Source organism: Cheilinus undulatus, linkage group 19 (assembly GCF_018320785.1).
Source record: "Cheilinus undulatus linkage group 19, ASM1832078v1, whole genome shotgun sequence".
Lineage (NCBI taxonomy): Eukaryota > Metazoa > Chordata > Actinopteri > Labriformes > Labridae > Cheilinus > Cheilinus undulatus.
In genome coordinates, this window is record NC_054883.1 from 38779051 (window position 1) to 38802509 (window position 23459).

General features: G+C 40.4%; 1 protein-coding gene across 2 annotated transcripts in view; it reads right to left on the bottom strand.

Moving 5' to 3' along the window:
* The window catches only part of cnksr2a (connector enhancer of kinase suppressor of Ras 2a), a 112931-nt gene that overhangs the window by 26656 nt on the left and 62816 nt on the right, over window positions 1–23459 (bottom strand). For both annotated transcript variants that reach the window (XM_041813726.1, XM_041813727.1), the window contains 6 exons: window positions 20896–21042; window positions 19412–19524; window positions 19171–19325; window positions 14732–14821; window positions 10896–11110; window positions 4470–4521 (listed from right to left, as the gene is read on the bottom strand). In XM_041813726.1, coding sequence (XP_041669660.1) covers window positions 4470–4521; window positions 10896–11110; window positions 14732–14821; window positions 19171–19325; window positions 19412–19524; window positions 20896–21042 — 772 coding nt within the window. The remainder of the gene's footprint in view (window positions 1–4469; window positions 4522–10895; window positions 11111–14731; window positions 14822–19170; window positions 19326–19411; window positions 19525–20895; window positions 21043–23459) is intronic.

Consider the following 23459-nt stretch of genomic DNA (forward strand, 5'->3'; position numbering starts at 1 on the left):
TCTTGACTTCTCAATTATTAAGTCTGCATTATAAAGCCAGAGTAGCCAGGAACATAACTCAGGTTTGCACACACAGATATTCACCTTAAATATTAAGTTTAATTACAGGGTTTACTGCTTTGCTGTTGCAAAGTGAGTTGATTTAGAGTCAGAGTTATTTTCAGAACCACATAAAAAGATATTAATAAGTTGATATTTATACCAAAAAGGACCAGGAGTCATGATATATCTGGAGGAAACAGACAAATCGATGCAAAAGTCGACACTGAGCTCCATATCGCTGGACTGGAATAATTCCTGTTGAATGAGCAGGCGTTCAGCTATGAGACTGGCAGTCAAATGAGGCTCTCTTGACTGAATCATCAGATATTGGACTAACTGGGGTCACCTCTAATGAGATAAATGTTGTTGTTAAAGAACACTGAGGTCCACATTAATGCCTTTGTGCCATCCAGATTGAATTATTAAAATGTTCAGTCTGGTTTGTCAAAAAGTTTTCAAGGTCTGCAGATGATTCAGAATGCAGCAGCTCATGCCCCGAACATTCAGTTGTAATTTATCAAAACTGATTTTATCAGTTGATATTTCTTTCTCTTTTATGCTCTGATAATGGACTGATAAGAGCAATTATGTCCTTTTTAACTATCATCATTATTATTTTATCATTTGTAGGCTGGTTGTTATGTTTAAGTAGGTTTTAAAGCGTTTTCTTTCTCTCAGGTGTGCTCTGTGTTACTTTGAAATAATGCTTTGAAATTTTGGTCAAAATCAGTGTTGGAACTGACAGCTTACGGAACCCATTACTTTTTGAGGTAGCTAGTGTCTGAGATGCTTTTCAAAGGTGTAGCTACCTGGGAGAAAGATTATCACAAAACACTGAATGACATTCAGGGCTGAGTTTTCTGTCCTGGAAACACTGACATGCAGTTTGACACCTGGGGGCTCTTTTGACATCCTGCTGCTGAAAGTTTCTCTGTGCTGATTGAACATCTTACTGAGTATTAGAAATAAATATGTACATAATTTTATGAAATCATCATGCAACATCATACAAGTATGATGAGGAAACTTGAAATCTCCCAAACACGCAGACTAAACTCTTGCTTTCATTTAATCAGCTGACATCTCAGCAGTGATGGAATAAACAACATTTGCATTTTTGCACTGCTGAAACCATGTCTGGATTTCTCTACAGACAAGCACTGGATGCAGAATTGAGTTTCAAGAGGTGCCTAGGGGTGAGGTCACACTCCATTTTCAACCCCAGTTCCAAAAAAGCTAGGGCGCTGTGTAAAATGTAAATAAAAACAGAATGCAATATTTTATTTACCATAGACATAAACAACATATCAGATGTTGAAACTGACATTTTGCAATTTAATGAAAAGTTTTTGCTCATTTTGAATTTGATGGCAGCAACACATCTCAAAAAATAAGGGACAGGGCAACAGAAGGCTGGAAAAGTGGTACTGATGAAAACAGCTGGAGGAGTATTTTGAAACTAATTGGGTTACCTGGCAACAGATCAGTAACATGACTGGGTATAAAAGGAGCATTTTAGAGAGTCTCTCAGAAGGAAAGATGGGCAGAGGTTCACCAATCTGCCAAGAACTGTATCAAAAACTTGTGGAATAATTTCAGAAAAATGTTACTTAAACTGTGAAGACTTTGAATATCCCAGCATCTAGAGCAGTGGTTTTAAGATCAAGCCAGTCTCTAAAACACATGTTAAAGTATCTTGAGTTGTTGTCTTAAGAAATTCCCACGGCACACCTAAAATTGCCCCAGGGAACACCAGTGTGCCTTGCCACACCATTTGAGATTTGATCTAGAGTGCATAAGATCATTAAAATATTCAGAGAATCTGGAGAAATCTCTGTTTGCAAGGGAAAAAGGTCAGTAGTGGATGTTCATGATCCCTGGGCCCTCAGGCAGCCCTGCACAGAAAACAGGCATGATACTGCACTGGAAATTAATGCATGGGTTCAAGAACACTTTCACAAATCATCGCCTGTCAAAACAGTTCTTCAGTTAAAGCTGTATTATGCAAGGAGAAGCCATACGTTTGTGAACATGAATCAGAAACACTCCCGTCTTCTCTGGGCCCAAGCGCATTCAAAATGGACTGAGGCAGAATAGAAAACTGTTCTGTGGTCTGATGAATCACAAATTGAAAGTTATTTTGGAAACCACAGACGCCATGTCCTGTGAACATAGAGCACAGTTAAAAAGCGTGCATCTCTGATGGTATGGGGTTGCATTAGTGCCTATGGCATGGGCAGCTTACATTTCTGGAAAATACTGTTGTATTACTAGAGACCAGTCTCGAGACCCAGTTTTGAATGTCTTGGTCTCGTCTCAGAATCAAGAGCATTTTCAATCAGCCTTGTCTCAGTCCCAGACTGGCCGGACTCTGGATTTTCCATCAAGACAGGTTGAGACCTAACCTGGCATGCCAGATGGATTTGTTTCACACATTCATCTGGTAAACCACTCATATACAGTGTTTGGGAAAGGGCAGAGGCTTTGAAAAAAAAAGAAAAAACTCGAAGGGAGATTGGATGAACGTTCTGTCTGTCACATCTTTACGGGCCATTCAGAGCAACAAAACACGTAACGTAGCCGTGACCGAGGAGTAAACTCCATACATACCGGTAACTACATAATGCAAGCCATGGCAACTGTAGACATCAGTACATGACTTTTGACGTTTTTGAAAAGAAAACAACTCACTGCTGTTCTTTGTTCTTAGTTTAATGACGAAATGTCATCAAGTTGTGATTAAACTGGTGCTTTAGTAGCATCCATGCTAATCTCTTCACCATAATTGCACCGGCCTCTTGCTGCTGCTTGCTTGAGTCATGACACCCCCTTGCCCAAAACTACTGCCCCTCGCCGCTGATTGGCTCTGTCACTTTCAAACCCGGCCCAAACGGTTCAGACGGGAGCTTTGCAAGATGGATTCGCCAGTGAGAAATCCGGAAACAGTCGTATCCATCTGCTTTGCAAGGTTAGTCAAGACCGCCTCTGATGCGCTATTCCTTGACGTCGTTAATGAACTGTTCCTGATCAATTAATGCTGTAATTTGACTTAAAACAGCTGTCGTTAGGTCACTGATTGTTATACCTTTTTGGAAATCTATTTAAGTGCTTTATATGTCAGACACCTGCAAAAACGTAGACCTTAACAAACCAGTCTATTTTATTTCTAAACAGAAATATGTCTTAACACTTATTTTAGGCCTCATTCAATTGATGATCTATATAAATGTTTCTGCACTGTGGGGCTTTGAAAACACATTTGAAGACACCTTGTTTTTTACCGACAAATCTATTTTAAGCAAATTAAAATTAAAGAGAGAGGGCTGTTTTACTGTTCAACTTTGTAAGGATTTTTTAAACTTTTTATGGTCTTGGTCTTGTCTCGGTCTCGACTCTGTCTCAACCTCCAAAAGTTTTGGCCTTGTTTTTGTCTTGGTCACTGGTCACTCTAGTCTCGGGCATGTCTTGGTCTTGATAGTGTGGTCTGGACTACAACAATACTGGAAAGGCACTATGAATGCTGAAAAGTCTATAGAGGTTTTGGAGCAACATATGCTCCTATCCAGACGTCTCCTTTAGGGAAGGCCTTCCTTTTTTCAGCAAGACAATGCTAAACCACATAACCCATCCATCACAAAAGCATGGCTTCACAGGAGAAGAGCGCAGGTGCAGAACTGGTCTGCCTGCAGTCCAGAACTTTTCACCAATAGAAAACAACTGGTGCATCATAAGACGAAAAACATAGCAAGAAGACCCAGGACTGCAGATAGAATCCTACAACAGACAAGAATGGGACAACATTCCTCTCCATAAGCTCCATAAACTGGTATCCTCACTTCCCAGACATTTACAGATTCAACATCTGATGTGCTTTTTGTGTTTGATTGTGAAAAAAACATGGGTTTATGAGATTTGCAAATCATTGCATTCTGTTTTTATCTACATTTTACACAGCGCCCCAACTTTTATGGAATTTCAGGTTCTGCTTAGGCAGCCTGGATTCAAGTCAAGGGTTGACCTGTGGCTCTGTTCCTGCATTTCACTCCATAAAGTTTCCAACAACACAGGGAAAGAGGTCGATCTTTACTCGAGGTATTGATGACAATCATAACAAGTCTAGTGCTTATAGACATAATAGAAACTATAAAAAGTTTGTATTTGGTTTTAATTGACAGATAATCAGTGCCAAACTTTCTAAGAATTGACTAGAAAGTTACAAACCTGTAATATAAAGTAGTAAAAAGATAATGAGTTTAACTGGAGCAGCAGCTGTGCTCTCATTTCTGTCTTAACTCCATTAGCTCTGAGTCCCTGAGAGAGTGAATGAATGAGTGACCACACACGGTGAGTGTCGGAGTGTGACGGTGGCTCCTGCTTCACTCAAGGTGTGGAAATAAAAAACCTGAACAGGTGGTGACTCTGCTTACCTTTATTTTTCTTCCTGGTCTTTGACTGCAGGGAGGAGGACTGCTGGTACGTCTGAGAGCGGGATGGAAAGAGGAAGAAGAAGAAGAGGAGGAGGGAGGGAAAGCAGGCTGTCAGGATGAATCAGTGGCTTTTGTTTGCTGCAAAGAATCCTGGGATATAGGAGATGACAGATCTTAGGAAGCAGAGAAGAGGAGGCACACAGAAGGCTCACAGATAAAGAGGGGAACTGTCTTTCTCTCATTATCTCATTTTCACACACATAGACATGCACGCGCCTGTGGGTGGAGAAACCGACCTCATGGAGGACTTCGGCACCTCTAACACCTCTAAACATAGAACAAAGGGATGAGGGAGAGGGAGGGAGGGACAGTGGCACAACAGGACATCCAGGTGATGGAGGAAGAGGAGGAAAAATAGAGCTCAGGGACCTCTGGGATTAGCAGAAATTTCAGCAAGCAAAACATGAAGGACAAACATTTGAAAGAAAAGTTTTCAAGGTCTGAGACTGTACGCTCTGCAGCAGAGGGCTAAAACTCCAGAAACATTGTTTTAACCTTGTTTGTTTACCATTTAACAGCTCATAAAGAATGGATGAGTGGGTAAGGCTGGGTAATATGGACCAAAACCAGATCTAATTTGTTAGCTGAATGGTGAAACACCAAATTTATCTCCTTTTTCAGAAAATAAATTAATAATGGTTGTCACAGTACCAGAATGATAAACTTTAATTGATGTGATTCATGTTTAATTGGGCTATAAATCTTTTTATCATGATTCATCTTGGAATTTCTGTTGTCAAATGTGGTTGACATCTGAGCTACCTGATTCGCAAGCAGCAGCATTCACTATCGGTTCATAGTACAACAAAACCCCGCCCGTAGCTACCACCTTGTTCTCCTTAAACACTGATAGTCAGAAACGTTTCCGGTTTCGCACAGAGGATGTGGGTCGGAGCCTTTCAAGATGGATTTCCTAGCCTTAGTCCAATCCACCTGCTTTGCAGGGATAACTTTTAACCAACAAGAGAGAGTGCAGTGTTATTGCACAAATATTTTGTCAACACCTGGAAAAGTGGACTAAACTGGGGTGGAGCGAGAGATGGTGTTCAGTTAGTTATTGCAACAGTGGATGCAAAGTTGCTGACCAAAAAAAGCAAGTAGTGGCTGCTAAAGTGACCCTATGAGTCAGGGGTAGTGCACCTTTTCCTGTAAGAACTAAAAGTAAAAATTGAAAATGCACCCATACATGTAAAGGTAGCACATTACCAACTGGCCCTTAAGGCATCATAACACAACCACACGTCGCCATGTTTAGTTAGATAGCTAGATTTTACACTGGTATTTTCAACACAAATTTTAACATTTTTGTCTATTTTTAACAGGTAGTATTTTATACACTTGAGGCCTCACATGAAGGAGTTAAAATATCTTGGGGTCTTGTTCATGACTGAAGATGAAATGGAGTGCAAGACTAGCAGATGGATAGAGGCAGCATCAACAGTACTGCAGGCTCTGTGCCAGGCCATCGTGGTGAAGAAAGAGCTGAGCTAGAAGGCAAAGCTTTTTCAGTTACCCATCAATGAACAAAGAATGAGATCTTGGAAACAATCAGCTGAAATGTGTCCTCCAAAGGGTGACTGGGCTCAGCCTGAGAGACAGGGGGAGGAGTTTAGACATTTGGAGGGACATCAGAGTAGAGATGCTGCTCCTACACTTCAAGAGGAGCCAGCTGAGGAGATTCATGCCTCCTTTTAGAGGTCTTCCAGGCATGTCCAACTAAGGAGACCTCGGGGCAGACCCAGAATTCACTAGAGAGATTATGCAGGTTATACTTTGCTGTTGCAAAACAGGCACGAGGTAATACAGTCATGGATGAAAGTATTGGCAACCCTGGAATGTTTCCACAAAATACACCATTTCTCCCAGAAATTGGTGCAATTACATATGTACATTTATTTCATTTATGTGCATTGGAACAACACAAAAAAGCAGAAGAAAAAAGCCAAAATTGACATAATTTCACACAAAACTCAAAAAATGGGCCAGACAGTGCTTTTTGAGGTATGTTTGGGGTCATTGTCCTGCTGGAACACCCATGACCTCTGACACAGACCTAGCTTTTTGATACTAGGCCCTACATTGTGGCCCAAAATCTTCTGATAGTTTCCAGATTTCATGATTCCTTGCACACAGTCAAGGCACCCAGTGCCAGAGGCAGCAAAACAACCCCAAAACATCTTTGAACCTCCACCATGTTTGACTGTAGGTACTGTGTTCTTTTCTTTGTAGGCCTCATTCTGTTTTCTGTAAACAGTAGAATAATGTATTTTTCCAAAAAGCTCTACCTTAGTCTCATCTGTCCACAAAATGTTCTCCCAGAAGGATTGAGGCTTACTCAGGTACATTTTTGTAAACTCCAGTCTGGCTTTTTTATGTCTCTTTGTCAGCAGTAGGGTTCTCCTTGGTCTCCTGCCATAGCGCTTCATCTAATTCAGATGACCACGTATGGTCTGAGCTGACACTTTTGCACCCTGAGTCTGCAGGACAGCCTGAATTTGTGTGGAAGTTGACTGAGGATGTTTATCCACCATTCCAACTATCCTGTGTTGCATTCTTTTGTCCATTTTTCTCTTACGTCCATGTCCAGGGAGATTAGCCACAGCTCCATGGGTTATAAACTTCTTGATTATATTACACACAGTGGACAAAAGAATTTCAAGATATCTGGAGATGGTCTTGAAACCTTGAGATTGTTCATATTTTTCCACAATTTTGCTTCTTAAGTCCTCAGAAAATCCTCAGCTCTTATTTCTCTTCTCCATGCTTGGTGCAACACACACAGGCACACAACCAAAAGGTTGAGTCAACTTTTATACATTCTAACTGATTTATCCACAGTTTCAGAAGGGGGACAATCATTTTGTCCGGCCCATTTATTGAGTTTTTTTGTGTTGCTCCAATGCACATAAAGGAAATAAACATGTGTGTACCAAAAACATTTGTAATTGCTACAATTTCTGTGAGAAATGGTGTATTTTCTGGAAAAAATTCCAGGGGTGCTAGTACTTTCATCCATGACTGTATATTTCTTTTAGTATAGGAACATCTCAGGATCTCCCGGGAGGAGCTGGAAAATGTCACTGGGGAGAGGGACATCTGGGTGTACTCACATGGCCTGCTGCTACTGCGGAGGAAAGTGGAATTTCATATCTGATAAATAACTTTTTTTTTCCTTTTTTCTGCCAACACTAATATTATGCTGATGCATGCCTATTAATGAGGAAATTATTTTAACAAGTAAGCAGCCTCTTGAGGATCACTGCAGTTGAATGGGTTTAAAACTGGTGCACAATCATTAGAAAGATTCACTACATCTGCAGCTGTATTGATTATCTGTGAATTTAACATCTAAAATCTGTACCAGTCTAAAAGTTACCCTCCATCAGATTCCTCAGAGTATAAAGGTTTATGTGTCATGTTTGTTTGACGGATCTGTGACACAGAGAGGAAGCTATTTTGACGTACTTGTCTCTTTCACCATGCAGCTTCTTTGCCTCCAGCTAACGTCTGATCTGAGTCATTCAACTCTATCCGACGTAACCGTGACTCGACCGCCCTGGACAGGTCAGACGGGGCGACGCACCAGCTCTGATGTCACAATACTGCACGTGTCACGGCCTGGAGCTTGGCCACTCACAACTCCACGCTCAGCAAGACCGATGACATGGGACCGCCCACTCCTACTGACACGCCATCTGCCGACGCAGCAGCCGTGCACAGTATAAACCTCTCACTCATGCTCACACATGCAGATTTACTTGATTTGCAAAGGGACGCCGTCAGAATGTGTAAGGTCAGCGCCGGCCGAAGCCACTGTCTGGACGTGAGCTCAGATGGACAAGGAGGGTAGGCTGACGTCAGGGGAGTGACGGGAGTGTAATAACGAGTCAGCATTCCCCTAAATCACACCACAATGACGACTTTTTAACAGGGGGCAAAAGCTCAAACACTTCATTTTTCCCCAAAATCTTTGAGTCCTGGTTGTGTCAGATCAATCAGAGAGGGGGTGTATCATCGTCTTATTTCACCAGTTTCACTGTGAAGAGAAAGTCAGAGTTTCATAACAATGTTTGATCAACATTATGTAACCACATAATGCAATCTTGCTGCTACCACCTGCAACTCAAGGTAGACTGAACTGTTTTTCACTCCTCAAAATGAAAGCACTTCTTTTTCATCAATCTTTCATGCCAGTAACAAAATGTTGTGCTGTCTCTTGTTTGCACTTCACTTGTCAATCATAAAAGGGCTCAGTGCCTGTGAGGTGTTTGAATAGAGAAATCAATGCGACTCTTCGAGATGGTTCTCATCCATTTAGTCTTGCTTGCTAATAAAGGCAAAGAGAGACAAGAGAAACTGGGGATTAAACCCTGACATCTGCAGTAAGGACTCAGCATTAATGTTAAATGCTCTAATCAATACCTTTCTCATGTATATGTGAAGTAAAACTGATGTTACATCCAGCAGCAGTAAGCTTTGCTTAGAATAAAAGCCAAAAGCCTTGCTTGTGCCTGCCTACCAGCACCACTAAAGCACACAAATGACTGGTTTTATCTAAGTTTTTTAATTCTTATGCTTAGGTAATACTTGGTCGAGGTCGGCCTGACCACAGCCCAGTGTGACAGTCATAGAATTTTTGGGACCCGTCATCCTTGAAAATTGATCCTTTTATACTTTAGCACATAGATAGGTTAGCTCAAACCCTTTGAAATATGACGTAATCCCATCTCAGCCACAGTATTTGCCTCCCAATGCTGTTTCAACATTTCCACCTATCACCTACGTAAGTAGTGTCACAGTGAACAACAAGCATACACAGCTAGGACAACCCACGACCTTCCCACAGAAGTCTAGCATGTTTATTCTCTCTCTGCCTTCTCCAGTTTGTTTTGATACATCAGAGATGTTCACCAGTACGAGCACAGAGAGCTCAGTCACAGATGTAAAGTAGAAAAGCACTCGGAGAGCACAGACCTCCGCCATTAGCCATATCTCCCAACAGTGAAGAATCCTTTAAAAAATTCCTGGATCCGTCCCCATGTGCCCCCCACCACTGCATTCACCAATTACTCCCTCCCCGGTGGGTTGGAAACATGGTGAGGCAAAGCATTGGTTTCACTATGGGTGGACTGTCATGGTGGAAGCATTGCCTGCTGGTGCGAACAGACGCACTGACAGTCTCACCCATGGTCTCACCGGACGACTGGAAATCATGGCAGAGGGTGAAAATTCCTCTATTCCTCCCAGCACTGTGAGTATTCTTGCTACAATTCGCTGTCTGTCTCTCTGTTACGCTCCGACTCATCTCCTCGACTGGGCATGTGTCTGTCAAACTCTATAAACTCCAAAACTTTGAATAGAAACACACCCAAAATGATGCTGGGATTGAAGGCATGTCCGCCATCTCCTGGTGTAAAGTGGTAACAGCACAGACCTCCGCCATTAGCCCTATCTCCCAATAGTATAGAATCCTTAAAAAAAAAAAAAAATTCTGAATCTAGATGGTGATCCTGATCAGTCCTAAAATCTAATCAGTTCTTCCTTATGCCATTTCTGACATTTCCTGAAAATTTCATCAAAATCCGTCCACAACTTTTTGAGTTATGTTGCTAACAAACTAACAAACCCACTCAATCACATAACCTCCTTGGCGGAGGTAACAAACCAAATGGCAAAGATGAGTAATGAAGCTGGAGCTGTGAGATGGAACTAAGAGATGGGCTAAGTCTGTTGAGCTTTACCACCACATCCCAGCCTTTATGAAGTGTAGTTGATGGACTGACAGTTTTTCTCCATCAGCACAGTGTTTAGTCGGCTAGTCCCATTTTGTAATTAGGCTTTGCAGTTCAGGTTGGCTAGTTTTGCTGAAAGAGGCTTGAATTTTATACTGAAAGAAATATGTTTACTATCGTTTAGGCCAAGCGTGATCCAATTATACTTTGAAAGTTTTGTGCTTATGTACATCCTGACAGTGGTGGTCTGCAGAGACAGGTGCGTGAGAGTGGTGGTCTGCAGCCAGACTCTCTAATGTAATGATGTTGGGTCTTTACAGACATTAAAGCACAATGATCATACAGCTAAACAAACAAAAATAAAGGACTGATGACCACACAATCAACCATCAAATACAGAAACAAACTAGACGCTTCGATAATGAAGAAAAAAGTCCAAACCAGCAGAGAGGTTGGTGTTTAACTCCAGGGAGATCAAAAGCATACTTGCAGTTACAGCTTTCAACCATGTGTCATCAAAGAGAGTAATATCATTTCAAGTTTGCTCCTCTGAGTTTCTTCAGAAAGTTAAAAACTAAAGATAGACAATTAGAGATGCTTATAAAAATGTCAAAGATTAAAACAAGTGGCTTACATGATAGATAGAAGGAGGTTCTCTTGGTGGAGATTCTCTCTGATTTGCCTGGAGCATGTAGTGGGAGGGGCTTTGGCTGTGGTGGCTCCGCCTCTTGGCTCTTTTGGCTGTGTCATTGGTCCGTTTGCCTGGACGGGCTGTGTGGGAGGAGTAGTCGTCAGAGATGGGCCTCTCGTCCATGCTGGAGAGTCCCACGTAGCGCATCAGCGACGCCTCTGTAATTCAACAATTTGACATCAAATCCGAGTTCAGACAAGAAAAAAAAATATATCATTTAAACTTCATATTTATTTAAAGCAAAAGAGCCATTCAACAAATCCTATGAGTCTGTTTACATTATTTTGAGGGACTGACCCTTCTCATTTAAATGTTGTTGTTTATTTATCAAGTCCTTGCACATGTCTTAGTTTATTAGAATCTAGATTCAAAAACATGGATTTAAAGTAGTGCCAGTATCATATCCTGTCAGCTGTCAGTCAGTGTTCTGGAGCTGAAATGCCAAACAAAAGACTTATTCTGCTCTGATTGACACGATATTTGATGTCAGGAATAGGAGGAGTCTGTTTGGCACTACTGTACAGTTTCCTAAAGTTACTGCAGATCTAACAGCATTAATCAGGTATTTGTTAATCTTTGGGTATTACTTGTCTCTTCATCAGTGTATCAGCTGAACAACAACTTTCTTTAATTCCAAAAAAGGTTCAAACAGCTAGGTGGCATGGAGACTGTCTATTTCTCTATATTGTGTGGCAGTAGGAAGCCTTTCTCGCCCACCATGGGGCGGGGTCCATGACAGTATGACATTATGTAAAGCTATGATTGCCTCTCATCCTTACCCAATGTCATAACACAGTATAAATATAGATACAGGGACTCTAATAGATGCCATTGTGGGTTTTAATGTAAAAATACAACAGCAAAGTGATGGCAGAGTGGCGCTGGAGTGATGGCGGAGTGACAGTGAAGAGATATTGGAGCTCCTTTGCAGCTCTGCAGCGACAGTCTATCAATAAAAAGAGCTTCTGTCTGTACAGAAGCCAAGTAGGCTTGTGGGACATCACTACATAGAAACAGGTCAGAGGTTCTACGAGGTTTTGCTTGTTGCAGCACAAAAATGGATGTTTAGGTCGCCACTGATGACATTTTTTTTTTTTTTTATAAAGAGGCCATTTGCAGCTATTTTTTGGTTATTTCTTGTTTCCTTTTTATTATGTTGACTGTGTCAATGCTAAAAATATACATTTTGTAGGGTTTTTTTTTTTAAACAATATAATTTTTAGGTTTTAATATCAGAACCTGTAAGAGCTCAATAATACGCTCTCTACATCCTCAGGGGGTTTGTGACCAAAAAGTGCCCCAATAAAACCAAAATTTTGATTCCTCAACCATCACAGTGAAAATCATCAGTAAAAAAAGGCTTTCCTTCTGGAGCTATTGCTTCAAATTTAAAGTTTTCAAGCTTCATCAGCCATTTTCCCATATTTGGCATGAGGGGAGGCTGTATGCTCCTAGTTTTCAGTAAGGCCACTATTGTAATAATTTACTCAAACCTAAAATTTAGAAAAATAACATGAAAGTTTTTGCTCATCATTTAAAGGCTACGATAACCCCACTGGAAGAAATCCAAGTTGCATGTTTTATATGAAAAATATTTCATGATTTGTGTCCTTGAACATTATGGACTTCGGAGGCTTTAAACTTGAACTGGCTCTGATAGGGTTTTAAAAAAGTTTTTAAAAAGTTATAATATAATAACATTTTATTGCTATTCATGTATGGCATCAGTTTTTGGTCATGAACAAACTGAGTATAGGAGTTTATTCAAATCTTCCAGTTTATATATATATATATATATATATATATAAACAATCAAAGCTGTTGCTCATTATTAACTTTTCCATTGCTGTGAGAATACCCTTCAAAGAAAGACCCTGAGTGCAATGATTTATTAAATTCTAATAATAATAATAATGATGCAATAAAATATATATTTTTCCTATTATTAAGATTTAAAGGCTGTGATTCATGGAGATCAAATTTGCATGTGGTACAAGAGAAATATTTTATTATTTTTTGTGTTTATCACATCACAAACAGGGGGATTTTTGCACTTAAACTGACATCGAATTGGCAGAATTCCTGAAAAAAAATGTAATCAAGATTTGAAATTCATGATCAGGTCTCATGTAAATTGAAACATTTTTGCAAAAGTAGTTTTTCCCCCCAAATGTAGAGTATTTCATTACAATTTATGTATGGCATCCATTTTTGGTCATGATTGTTCTCAGTGAAAAAATTTGATGAAATCTTGAAATATAAAAAAGATAAAAAACTAAACAGTTTTGCTCATTATTTACATATTCAAAGCTATAATATTCTTCAAGAAAATCCTATTTGCATGTTTTATACATAATATATTTCACTTCATTTTTTTTGGATAACAAGCATCAGGGTACATAAAGAGTTAAAGTCCCCCAAATTGATTAATATTTGATATATATGGGCTTTTCTGATCTTGACGGAAGAATTATTGCAATAAAAGGGAACGTTTTCAATGTGTAGTTTTTGAATTGTTATTTATGTATGGAGTCCTTTTTTGGTCACGAACACCCTGAGTGTTACAATTAAATAAAACCTTAAAATTCTGCAAATAATAAAGCACAAAAATCAGAGTTCTTGCTCAGTATTAATACATTCAAGGCTGTGATAACCAACTTCAGGGAAATCCAACTTGCATGTTTTAAATGAAAAATATTTATTTGCTTTATTTATTGCGTGACAATAATTAGGGTTTTGCACTGAACTTGCACTGAAGGGTTATATTTCTACAAATGTATTAACATTTAATATTTATGATCAGGTCTGGTCTTGACTGAGAAATTAATGCAAAAAAGTTGGAAACAAATACCAATGTATCTTATTTTTTTAGTGATTTATGCATGCTGCCATTTTAAATCACTTACCAAAGTGTAATCATTCCTTTTGCACCATCTGATGCTTATGGAGAGACGTACAGTATTATCTATAATCAACAGCTCTTCAGATGTCACACTTCAGTGACAGTGGTTGTATTTAGAGCATCTTGGCAGCTGAACGGTAACGCTGAATGCCAAGAAAACATCACAGTTTCAGTTCTTATAGGCACTTTTGCTGCTCGTCTTTCTCTCTCTTCTCACTGTTCAGTACCTCCTCACTACAGTCACATAAAGACAATAAACGCCCCAAAATGATCATAAAGAAACAGAGTTCTGTGTATTTGTGCCTCTGTTGATACTCTGTTTGTTGTTTATTGAACTGTTCAGGTTCACAGACTCTTTCAGTCTCCTCCATCCTTTTTTAACCAACTTCCCTTCCTACCAAGGGAGGAAACTCACCTCTCTCACCACCTCTCTCCACCCTGTCCTCCCGTGGTTGCTAGGCAGCGGCCGGAGGAAAATGAGACACCGCGAGGAGCTGCTGTCAGCGTCTCCATGGCAACTGCGTGAGTGATTCAGGTGGAGGTCAGGGAGAATAGTCTTTTTTTCTTGTTTCTGCCTCCTCTCATCCCTCCTTTTCTCCCTCCTCCTCCTCTGCTCCTCTTTTATTCTCTTTCTCTCCATCGCTGCCTTTCATTTTCTCTGCCTTTGTACCAACTCTCCCTCTTTTTTTTCTCCTCTTCTCTTCTCATCCCCTCTTATTTCATTTCTCTGTGATGCTAATCAGAGGGAGAATTAGAGGATGGAGGTGCATTGATCTGCACACGCAGGCTGATCTCTGGGTAATTCAGAGAGACGGGAACATTTAACTGAATCTAACAGGCTCCTCAGGAGGTGCACGCTCCACACGCTGGCACTCACCTCTGCGGCTTTCTCTGCTAAGCTTCACTGGATCTTCGTAGTCGCCCACCCAGCTACACTCCACGGGCATGGAGATTGGTCTCAGCCTACCTGCAAACACAGACAGAAACATTCTCCTTAATCTAGTTTCTCGCAAAGTTTTCCCAAATTTGAGAGCTCCATCTTGCACCAAAACTTTCTGATTTCAGAGAGAAGGTTTTTTGGTGCAGAGTTGATCAGACAATGGTGAAGTGTCGCTCCCCCACTACTCTTTGCAGAGAGGGAGTTAAAGGGAATCCCATTTCATTAAGTGACAGTAGTATAACCAAAGCCTGGGTGCAGGGCACCAACACAAAAGAATCCTGAGCTGCTCACTGATGAATTGTTACCTGAACATTTCCAGAGGGAATGACCAACCAATTTAAACCGTATTGAAGTCCAATATTAAGTCTCTTTAAAATCTATTTGGGTCCCCCCCTGCCTGAGGAAGAATATCTGCCTCTCTAAATGTTAAATTTTCCATTCTGCTCACCAGCTACACTTTGGCCTTCCCCAGGAGCGGGAGGGAAATTTTCTTTTTTTCTAATATGTTATATTAAGGTTTTCTTGGAAAGATTTTATTTATTTTCACAAATTCTGAGAGCTCCATCTCTTTCCAAAACTTTTTATTTATAGCCTCAAGTTGGCGGCTGGACTCCAGCCCTCATGACTGTTTTTCAAGTGGTTCAAAGAAGCAGAGGAATACAGCGATGCAGCCTCAAGTAAAAGGATTTCATAGCATTTCAAACCCAGTTTCTTTGTTATTTCTGCAACTTTGGGCAGAGAGAAAAAGCTATGAACTCTACATCTTCATGTTTTTCCATTTTAAAGTTAATATAAGGAACGTATTTGAACATATCTGTGTTTAATATCTGTGTTGATCTCCACTCTCTTTTTCTTCCTCTTTAGTAATAGCCTGCCTTTAGCACATTTCTCTGGGGATCTACCCACAGACATTGTTTGGGGAGGGCAGAACCCTTCAGAACATCTTGGAGGGTGACTCCATTACAGACCAATCAGAGCAACTAAACCTACCATGTAGTCAGCATGTAAAGCCCAGCAAATAATCTAGATAAGCTGTTAATGCTATTGACTACCAGTGGAGCTAGTCGGTAAATCCTGGCTTGTCAAAGCTAGTCAGGAGAAGCTTAGATTAGTTGGATTTTCAACCTTATTTTTTGTCTGTATAATTTCATTGCCCTATTTTGCAATATATTGCCTCTTTTTTGCCACTTTAAATCCATTTCTGCTGCTTTCAGCCCATTTTTACCATGTCTCTTTGCTACTTTTTGCCAATTTTTCCACTTTTATCTGATTTTAATCCTTTTCATCAGTTTTAGCCACTTATATCACACCTTCTTTTTTCACAATTTTCCCCCTTTTTTGCCACTTTTTGCCCATTCAAGCTGCCTTTTGCCATTAAGTGCCACTTCCCCCCATGTTCCCAGCTTTTTGCCCATTTTAATCAATTTTACTCATTTTTTGCTGCATTGTTACCACTTTGTCACCACCTGTTAGTCATTTTTTGTGAATTTGCACCCATTTTCGCCACTTTCCACCTAGTTTTTTTCCATTTTATATCTTTTTTACCCTTTTTTCACTCATTTTCCCCACTTTTTTACCAAATTTTTCACCTTTCACTGATCTTTATTGCCACTTTAACCCATTTTTGCAACTTTTCCCCACTTAGATTGTGGCTCTTGCAAAGACATTTTTCAACAATTTGGCTCTTCGGTTGATCCGGGTTGAGTAACACTGCTCTATGCTCTTCTTTATTTTATTTGTTTTATTTTATCCATCTATATTTTACCCAGTTCAGATAAAACTGTACCCACACTAATCTCTTCAACAAACCAGACACATAGCTACCTACCACCTCATCCTCCTCAAATGGTCTGTTTTTTATCTTTCTGGGAACAAACGGTTCAGCTTGAAGCTTTGCAAGATGGATCTGGATGATGACAGACATGGAATCTGGCCAGCCCATCTGTCTTGCAAGGTTACTCTATTAACCCTTAAAAGCAAATTCAGTGAGTAAACTCCTATGGTCATGCTAGTGAAGAGATGTCAGAGAGAGGGGCTGCAGTTAGAGTTTGGTGCCTTGCTCATGGGCACCTTGACAGTGCTCAGAACCAAAATAATTTCCACATTCTGGTTACTTGACTGGCAAACTCACAGCCCAAGTCTCAACAATAGACTGATGATAGAATGCCATTATCCATTTGCTAACCTAAAGGGTTTTTTGATCTAACCCACGGTGGCCACCATATTGAAAACGCCTTCTTAAACTGAATTTAGATCAATCAAGAAACAGACAGATGGGAGGAGCCGGTGGCTCTAAAGCTTCCTGACAAAAAATTCATCTTGCTGGCTTGCCATCATATCTGCTATGCCTCTAAATATGCAAAACTTGTATCTTTATTAAAACCATAAAAGATGAGATATAAAAAATTCATCCATGTGTACAGTGTTTTCACTAAAGACTTGAACTATTCTGACAAAAATGATTTTTTTTTTTGTACCAGCTTGTATGCATGTTAATTTCTGATGTTAAAGTTGTCGTTTTAACATGGGGTGTGTATGTGGCAACCAGTGTTTCTGCAGCCAGCCTCTAGTGGACACTCAGGGAACTACAGCTTTATTTCTTTTTTTTAAATTCTGCACTGGCTCCAGTTTTCTATGACAGGGGTCGCTTCGTCTCAACAGACTGAGCTACTGTCGCCCCCCAGCAACAGCTACCTGAGCAGTTAATTCTCCCCCAATCTTCACAGTCTAGCACAGGGGTGTCAAACTCAAGGCCTGGGGGCCTATTCCGGCCTGTGGAACAGTTCAATTTGGCCCTCAGGATGATCTCATATTTCTGTTATAACTGGCCCATCACTCTGAGGTCTGCAGATTTCCTCATGTATGTAAAAGTGAACGTATCCTTGATGATTTAAGATATCCTTGTTAAGTAATTAAATCTGAAAAAGTGAGGAGTAAAAATATTTAGATAAGAAGTCAGGAATGTGGGAAAAGAAATTAATTTGTGCTTTAATTTCATATTTTCAATTTAGCATCTCACAATTAGGACTCAAACTTAGGATTTTGACTTTTAATTTCATACTTTGAGCATTTCAACTCATAATTTTGACTTCTCATAGAATATTTTTAGCTTTAAGATTCATAATTCTAATTTTTTAATTTATATTTTGACCTTTTTAACCAATTATTTTGTATTTCACCTCATATTTTCAACTCCAAACTTTGACTTCATAATCCCATAGTTTGACCTTTTAGACTCACAGTTTAAAAATTTGAATCATATTTTGACTTTTGATTTCATAATGACAAATTTTATTTCATATTTTGACCTTTTGACCCGAAACTCATGATTTAGACTTTCTTTCTAATATATTTGCCATTAAAAAAACATTATTTTTCAATCTCAATTTCATGTTTTAACTTTTTTGAACAAACAAATTTACTTTTCTCCGATTGTGAGCCTTTAAACTTATCTTTTTAACTTTTTAAATGTCAAAATCATTTATCATCAGCGCTAAGTTGTTTTTTTTTTTTTTTTTTCATATTTTATTACCGGTGAAATGAGGTCGACAGTTTCTGGTTAAAAAGGTGACTCACTTAGGCCCTCAGGTTAGTCCTGAATCCAAAATCTGGCCCCTGCTGCGATTGAGTTTGACACCCCTGGTCTAGTGTTAGTGCTACCCCAGAAGGAAAGACTAACATTTATAGCCTTTTCTCTTGAATAGTTTTTCTACGGCACTTAAAATCATGGACCACATAACCAAAGTCTAAGATATCACTCACAGGTTACTGGGGAGCTACACCTTGCCAGTCCACAGAGAGGACTGCCAGTAAAGAACTGAGCTATGCAGATCGAATTCGCTTTTTGTACCGGACTGTAAGCATGTTTCTTTCTGCTCCAAAGAGTGGCATTTTAGAACTTTCAGGGCTTCCGCAGCCAGCCTCTAGTGGACACCTGAGGAACTGCAGTTTATTTGTACTTCCACGTTGACCTCATTCTTTAAATCAAGAAGTTGTTGGTTATCTAAATGTTGCTTCATTATGAAAGGGGAGCATAGATGTGTGATCTAAAAACCAAACCTTAGTAGGAGCTCAAATTCTCATGTATCTGAATCATTCCTTATCCTTGTTGAAGAGGAAAGTGTAAAATCTGCAGCTTGTTTGCCCTTATATATTTTGAAAAGTGTATTTTAGGTTCTTTCAAAGTTTTGATTTATTTTCCTGAAATTTCAGCTCTCCATCTCTCTCCAAAACTTTTTTAATAACCCCCTCAGGTTGGCAGGTGGACTGCAGCCCTCATGATTGGGTTTGAAGTGGTTCAATCCAGCAGAATGAGATTGAACTCAGGCCCTCCTCTCCATCACCAACATAAAAACACTTTCATCAGAAGAGCGTACCATAAGTTGGCGTGGTGCAGTACACGGGCTCCTCCTCTTCTCGCCGGCGAGACTCTTGATCCAGGAAGGAGTTTGGTGACTCAGAGCGCTTGGACATGCTGACGCTACCGTGGTTTCGAGAGGCTTCGTCTCCAGACAAGGCTCCTGTCTCGTCTCTATGGTAACAGCAGGGACAAATCTTTACTTTGTCCCTTTTTTACTGGGTGAACTTTTTTCTTTAAAGTACAAAAACAAACAGTACCTTGGCGTATATGGTTCAGCAGGTGGAGGGGGGATGTGGAGGTCCTGCAGGGCCGAGTTCTTGGTGGGTGTGCCTGAGGGAGTAGCCGAACTGCTGCCAGGGCTTCTGGTTGGCTGCAGAAAGAAAAAAAGGTGGATATGGTTAGGGTAGGTGAACTCTTTCAAATTTAAATGATTTCTTTTTTTTTTTTTTTTTTTTTTACAAATATAAAAGATAATGTTGACTTTAAAGGTCAAACACAAATTCATTCCAGTCAACCCATTTTTTTTACCTAATCAGTTTTTGTTTGGGTTTGTAGTCCTGTTTGGGTTCGGTACACAAAATCTCTCCTTGTGTGCCCTCATTGTGTTCTTGAAAATAAGATATTTGCTTTTTCTGTCTGCAAGAGGGAACTTCTTGAAGGGAAGGTGCAGCGGTGTCCTTATTTTCCATAAGGAAGGCCTCAAGATTTTAACAGCTGATGATATGATGACATCTATGAGCAAAGTCATCTGAAAGTCCCCAGTTAAAAACAGACATTTTTACAACTCAAGGAATTTGTTATTAGAAACCTTCTTCTTCTGAAAAACTTCCCCTAATCACTTCTCCTTTTTGGCCACAAATAAGTAAGAAAAAAAGAAGCTCTGCAAATCATCAGCACTGTTTCTGTTTCTCTCCTTCCTGTCACCTGCGTGCCAGAGGAAGGTAAACACAACTGTGTCAGTGCATGCTTATAAAGACGGAGGGATGGTTCAGAGGACAGCATTCACTGTGGAATATTTTCCCTTATGTTAAAATTTTAGCACACATTTATTGTGCACAACATTTGGGAAATACTAAAGTCTCTGTACTGTTCCTTGTCAGATTGTGAGCATACTGAATTATTAATATTTTTAAATCTATTAGTGGTGTTATCAGGCTGCAGAGTTTTTTTAATCTTTATTTCAATAACCAACTCACCAGCAATAATAGTTATTAATATGGAACCTGTCTGCATTGTCATACACCTTTCTTACACTAACACTAGTGGGAAAACATGAAAAAATAATGCTTCAGTGAAAGCAATAACACAGAAGTGTGTTTTTCTTATGCAGCCAAGAAGCAACTCTCCTTCAAAGTGCATTAAATTAGAATATGCCATCTCTGAAGTTGAAATAAGACAAAAACTCTCCTAAAGAGTAATGACTGCAGGGATGGAGGGCAGAGAAAACAGTTTCCCTTTGAGTTCCCTGCTGTTTGTGCAGATAATCAGGGCTAATTACTGAGATACATTTCATAATTGTTGTAGCGCTGGGAATGTGGGTGGAGGGTGTCATCAATTTCCCCCGTCTCATTCAATCCGGTGTGTTTCAGCTGGCAAACAAAAAACCCTGCTGAGCCACCGTACCCTGACCTAATTACACGCTTTGGCTGCAGTCGTACTGGGAGAGTGGGAACGCCGTGGGGAATTATGTGGGCCAGTGCAGTGCTTTAATAAAGTCTATAAAAGGTAGAGCTGGCCCCACCTGCAGTGCGAGGGGTTTCCAGCGCATGTTCTTCAGCAGAGCAGGGGCGGAGCTGAGCGTGCTCTGTGGACGCTTCTTCAGGGTCAGGGACACAACGCCTTTATCGGCCCGCAGCGAGCCGACCAGGTTACGTAACTGCCAGCCCACCTGTAGACGGGAGAGGACAGAAGGTCAGAGCTTTTCATATTTGAAAATGAACTACACAATCACAGCTTTTATATTCAGCCTGTAGTTTGAATATGGTCCAAGTCGTGATTGGATCTGGCTTGTTGAGCCTTCTGTGCAAGGCAAGTGGGTGTGGAGGTGGTGAGTCTATCTATAGAGCTTTCATGTGATGTAACCTGCCCTCAATTTGAAAACAAACGCATCTTATCATAAATCTTTCTGTGTTTTGAGCCACTGTTTCCATAAAACCAGGCCAGTGCTCCTTGTTTGAAGATTTGAAATGAGAAAACATAAAAAACTTTCCACTTTAAGTTTTCCTCCTGAGTTGTCTGAGCCTCGAAGGAAGAAACTTCCCAATTAAGGCAAACACAATTAATTATCTTAATTGCATTTTCCAGATTGACCTGAGATCTGATCGTGATGCACGAGGAGGAGCAGGGAAGGTTGGAGGATGTGATTACACTAATTGAATGCCTGCTGCCTGCATTAGCACCTTGTAAAAGGAAGGGCACGTTCTGCAAGTCTGGTGTAAACAAGGGGGTTGCCTTTTCAACAACATTCAAGAGAGATAAATGCAGCTGGTTTTAGATTTGAGGGCTTTGAGTACAACAGCTTCACAGCACTTTTGTTTTCTGCCTTCTGGTGCAGAAGAAATAAGAGTCTGTGATATTCTGGTTCCTGCTGCCCATCGGCTTGCACCTTTGGGTTGCGGGGGCTAAAGGTGTAGTGTGGTAGTGTAGGTTGTATTAGAATTGTTGCTTCCTGACTAACTCACATAAACAATGCAGAAAAGCACTCCGAGAACGAAGACCTCCACCATTAGCCATATCTCCCAATGGTGGAGAATCCTAAAAAAAATTCCTGGAACTGTCCCCATGTGCCCCCCACCACAGCATTCACCAATTACTCTCTCCCCAGTGGGGTGGAAACACAGTGATGCAAAACACTACTTTCGCTACGGGTGGACTGTCACGGTGGAAGCATTGCCTGCCGGTGCCAACAGATGCACTGACAGTCTCACCCATGGTCTCACTGGACGAATGGAAGTCATGGCAGGGGGTGAATATTCCTCTGTTCCTCCCAGCATTGTGAGTATTCTCGCCATTATTCGCTCTTTCTCTCTGTTACGCTCCGACTCATCTCCTTGACTGGGCGTGCGTCTTTCAAACTCCATAAACTCCAAAACTTTGAATAGAAACGCCCAAAAATGCTGCTGGGATTGAAGTTACTCATGTCCGCCATCCCCTGGTGTAAAGTGGTAACAGCACAGACCTCCGCCATTAACCCTATCTCCCAATAGTATAGAATCCTTAAAAAAAATCCTGAATCTAGATGGTGATCTGTATCATTCCCAAAATCTAATCAGATCTTCCTAATGCCATTTCTGACATTTCCTGAAAATTTCATGAAAATCCATCCACAACTTTTTGAGTTATGTTGCTAACACACGAACAATCCCACCCAATCACATAACCTCCTTGGTGGAGGTAATAAGTCCAATGTTATCCCTGTAAAACCCAAGTCATCTACATCACTACCTGCAGAAAGATCAGGCTTCTTTAATGCTAAATTCTAAACTAGTTCCACTTGTACACTTGTTTGCTCTGTACAGGAAAAATAAACACACAACTATCTCCACAGGCTATAAGTTCTGTTGAGTGATGACATGTTCCTGACTGACACTCCTGATGCCTTGTGATCCACTTATTTATTGTTCTTCCCATTCTAGCTATGCAGTTCACTACTGTGATAATTTGTGAAGAAAAACGTATTTATAGTAGGCCTGTTAATATAAACGTGTTAATGCTCATGGTTAATCTGGAAAGCTTAACAGGTTAAAAAAAAATAATAATGCAATTTAATCGTATGTCTAAGTTTGACCACAACTTCCTTCTGTAGTCCTCCTATGCAGATGTTTACGTCCCTAGGGTGAAAAGGTTAAAAGTGGGTCAAACACAGCCAGCAGTGATAAGTTAGGGGACAGACTCAGGTCTGCTTCACGGCAAATTTTGATTTAAAACGCTGCCTAATGGAAGTCTGGATGAAACAAAAGTTGTGTGTACATACTGCAGTGATGACTGTCTTTACTCCGAAGCACAAGAAGTCTGAAGTACCACGTCTGGGTAAAATGCATCTTTGCTAATGTTAGCAAAGGCGCTAAAACAACACGGGATCAAGCCATAACACCAAGCTACACCGGCGCAGTCCAGCAGACCCAGATTTGTCCCCAAAACAACAACACTTAAGCTTACTAATGCGATCGCTAATGGGTTGCCAGAGACTGCAGACCATGGACATCGTTGACGACAAGGGGCTTTAAGACATCACCTGGGTGGCCTCGGATGACCCGTACCACAGAACACCTACGAGAACTACTGTCACAAGAATCCATGAACTGT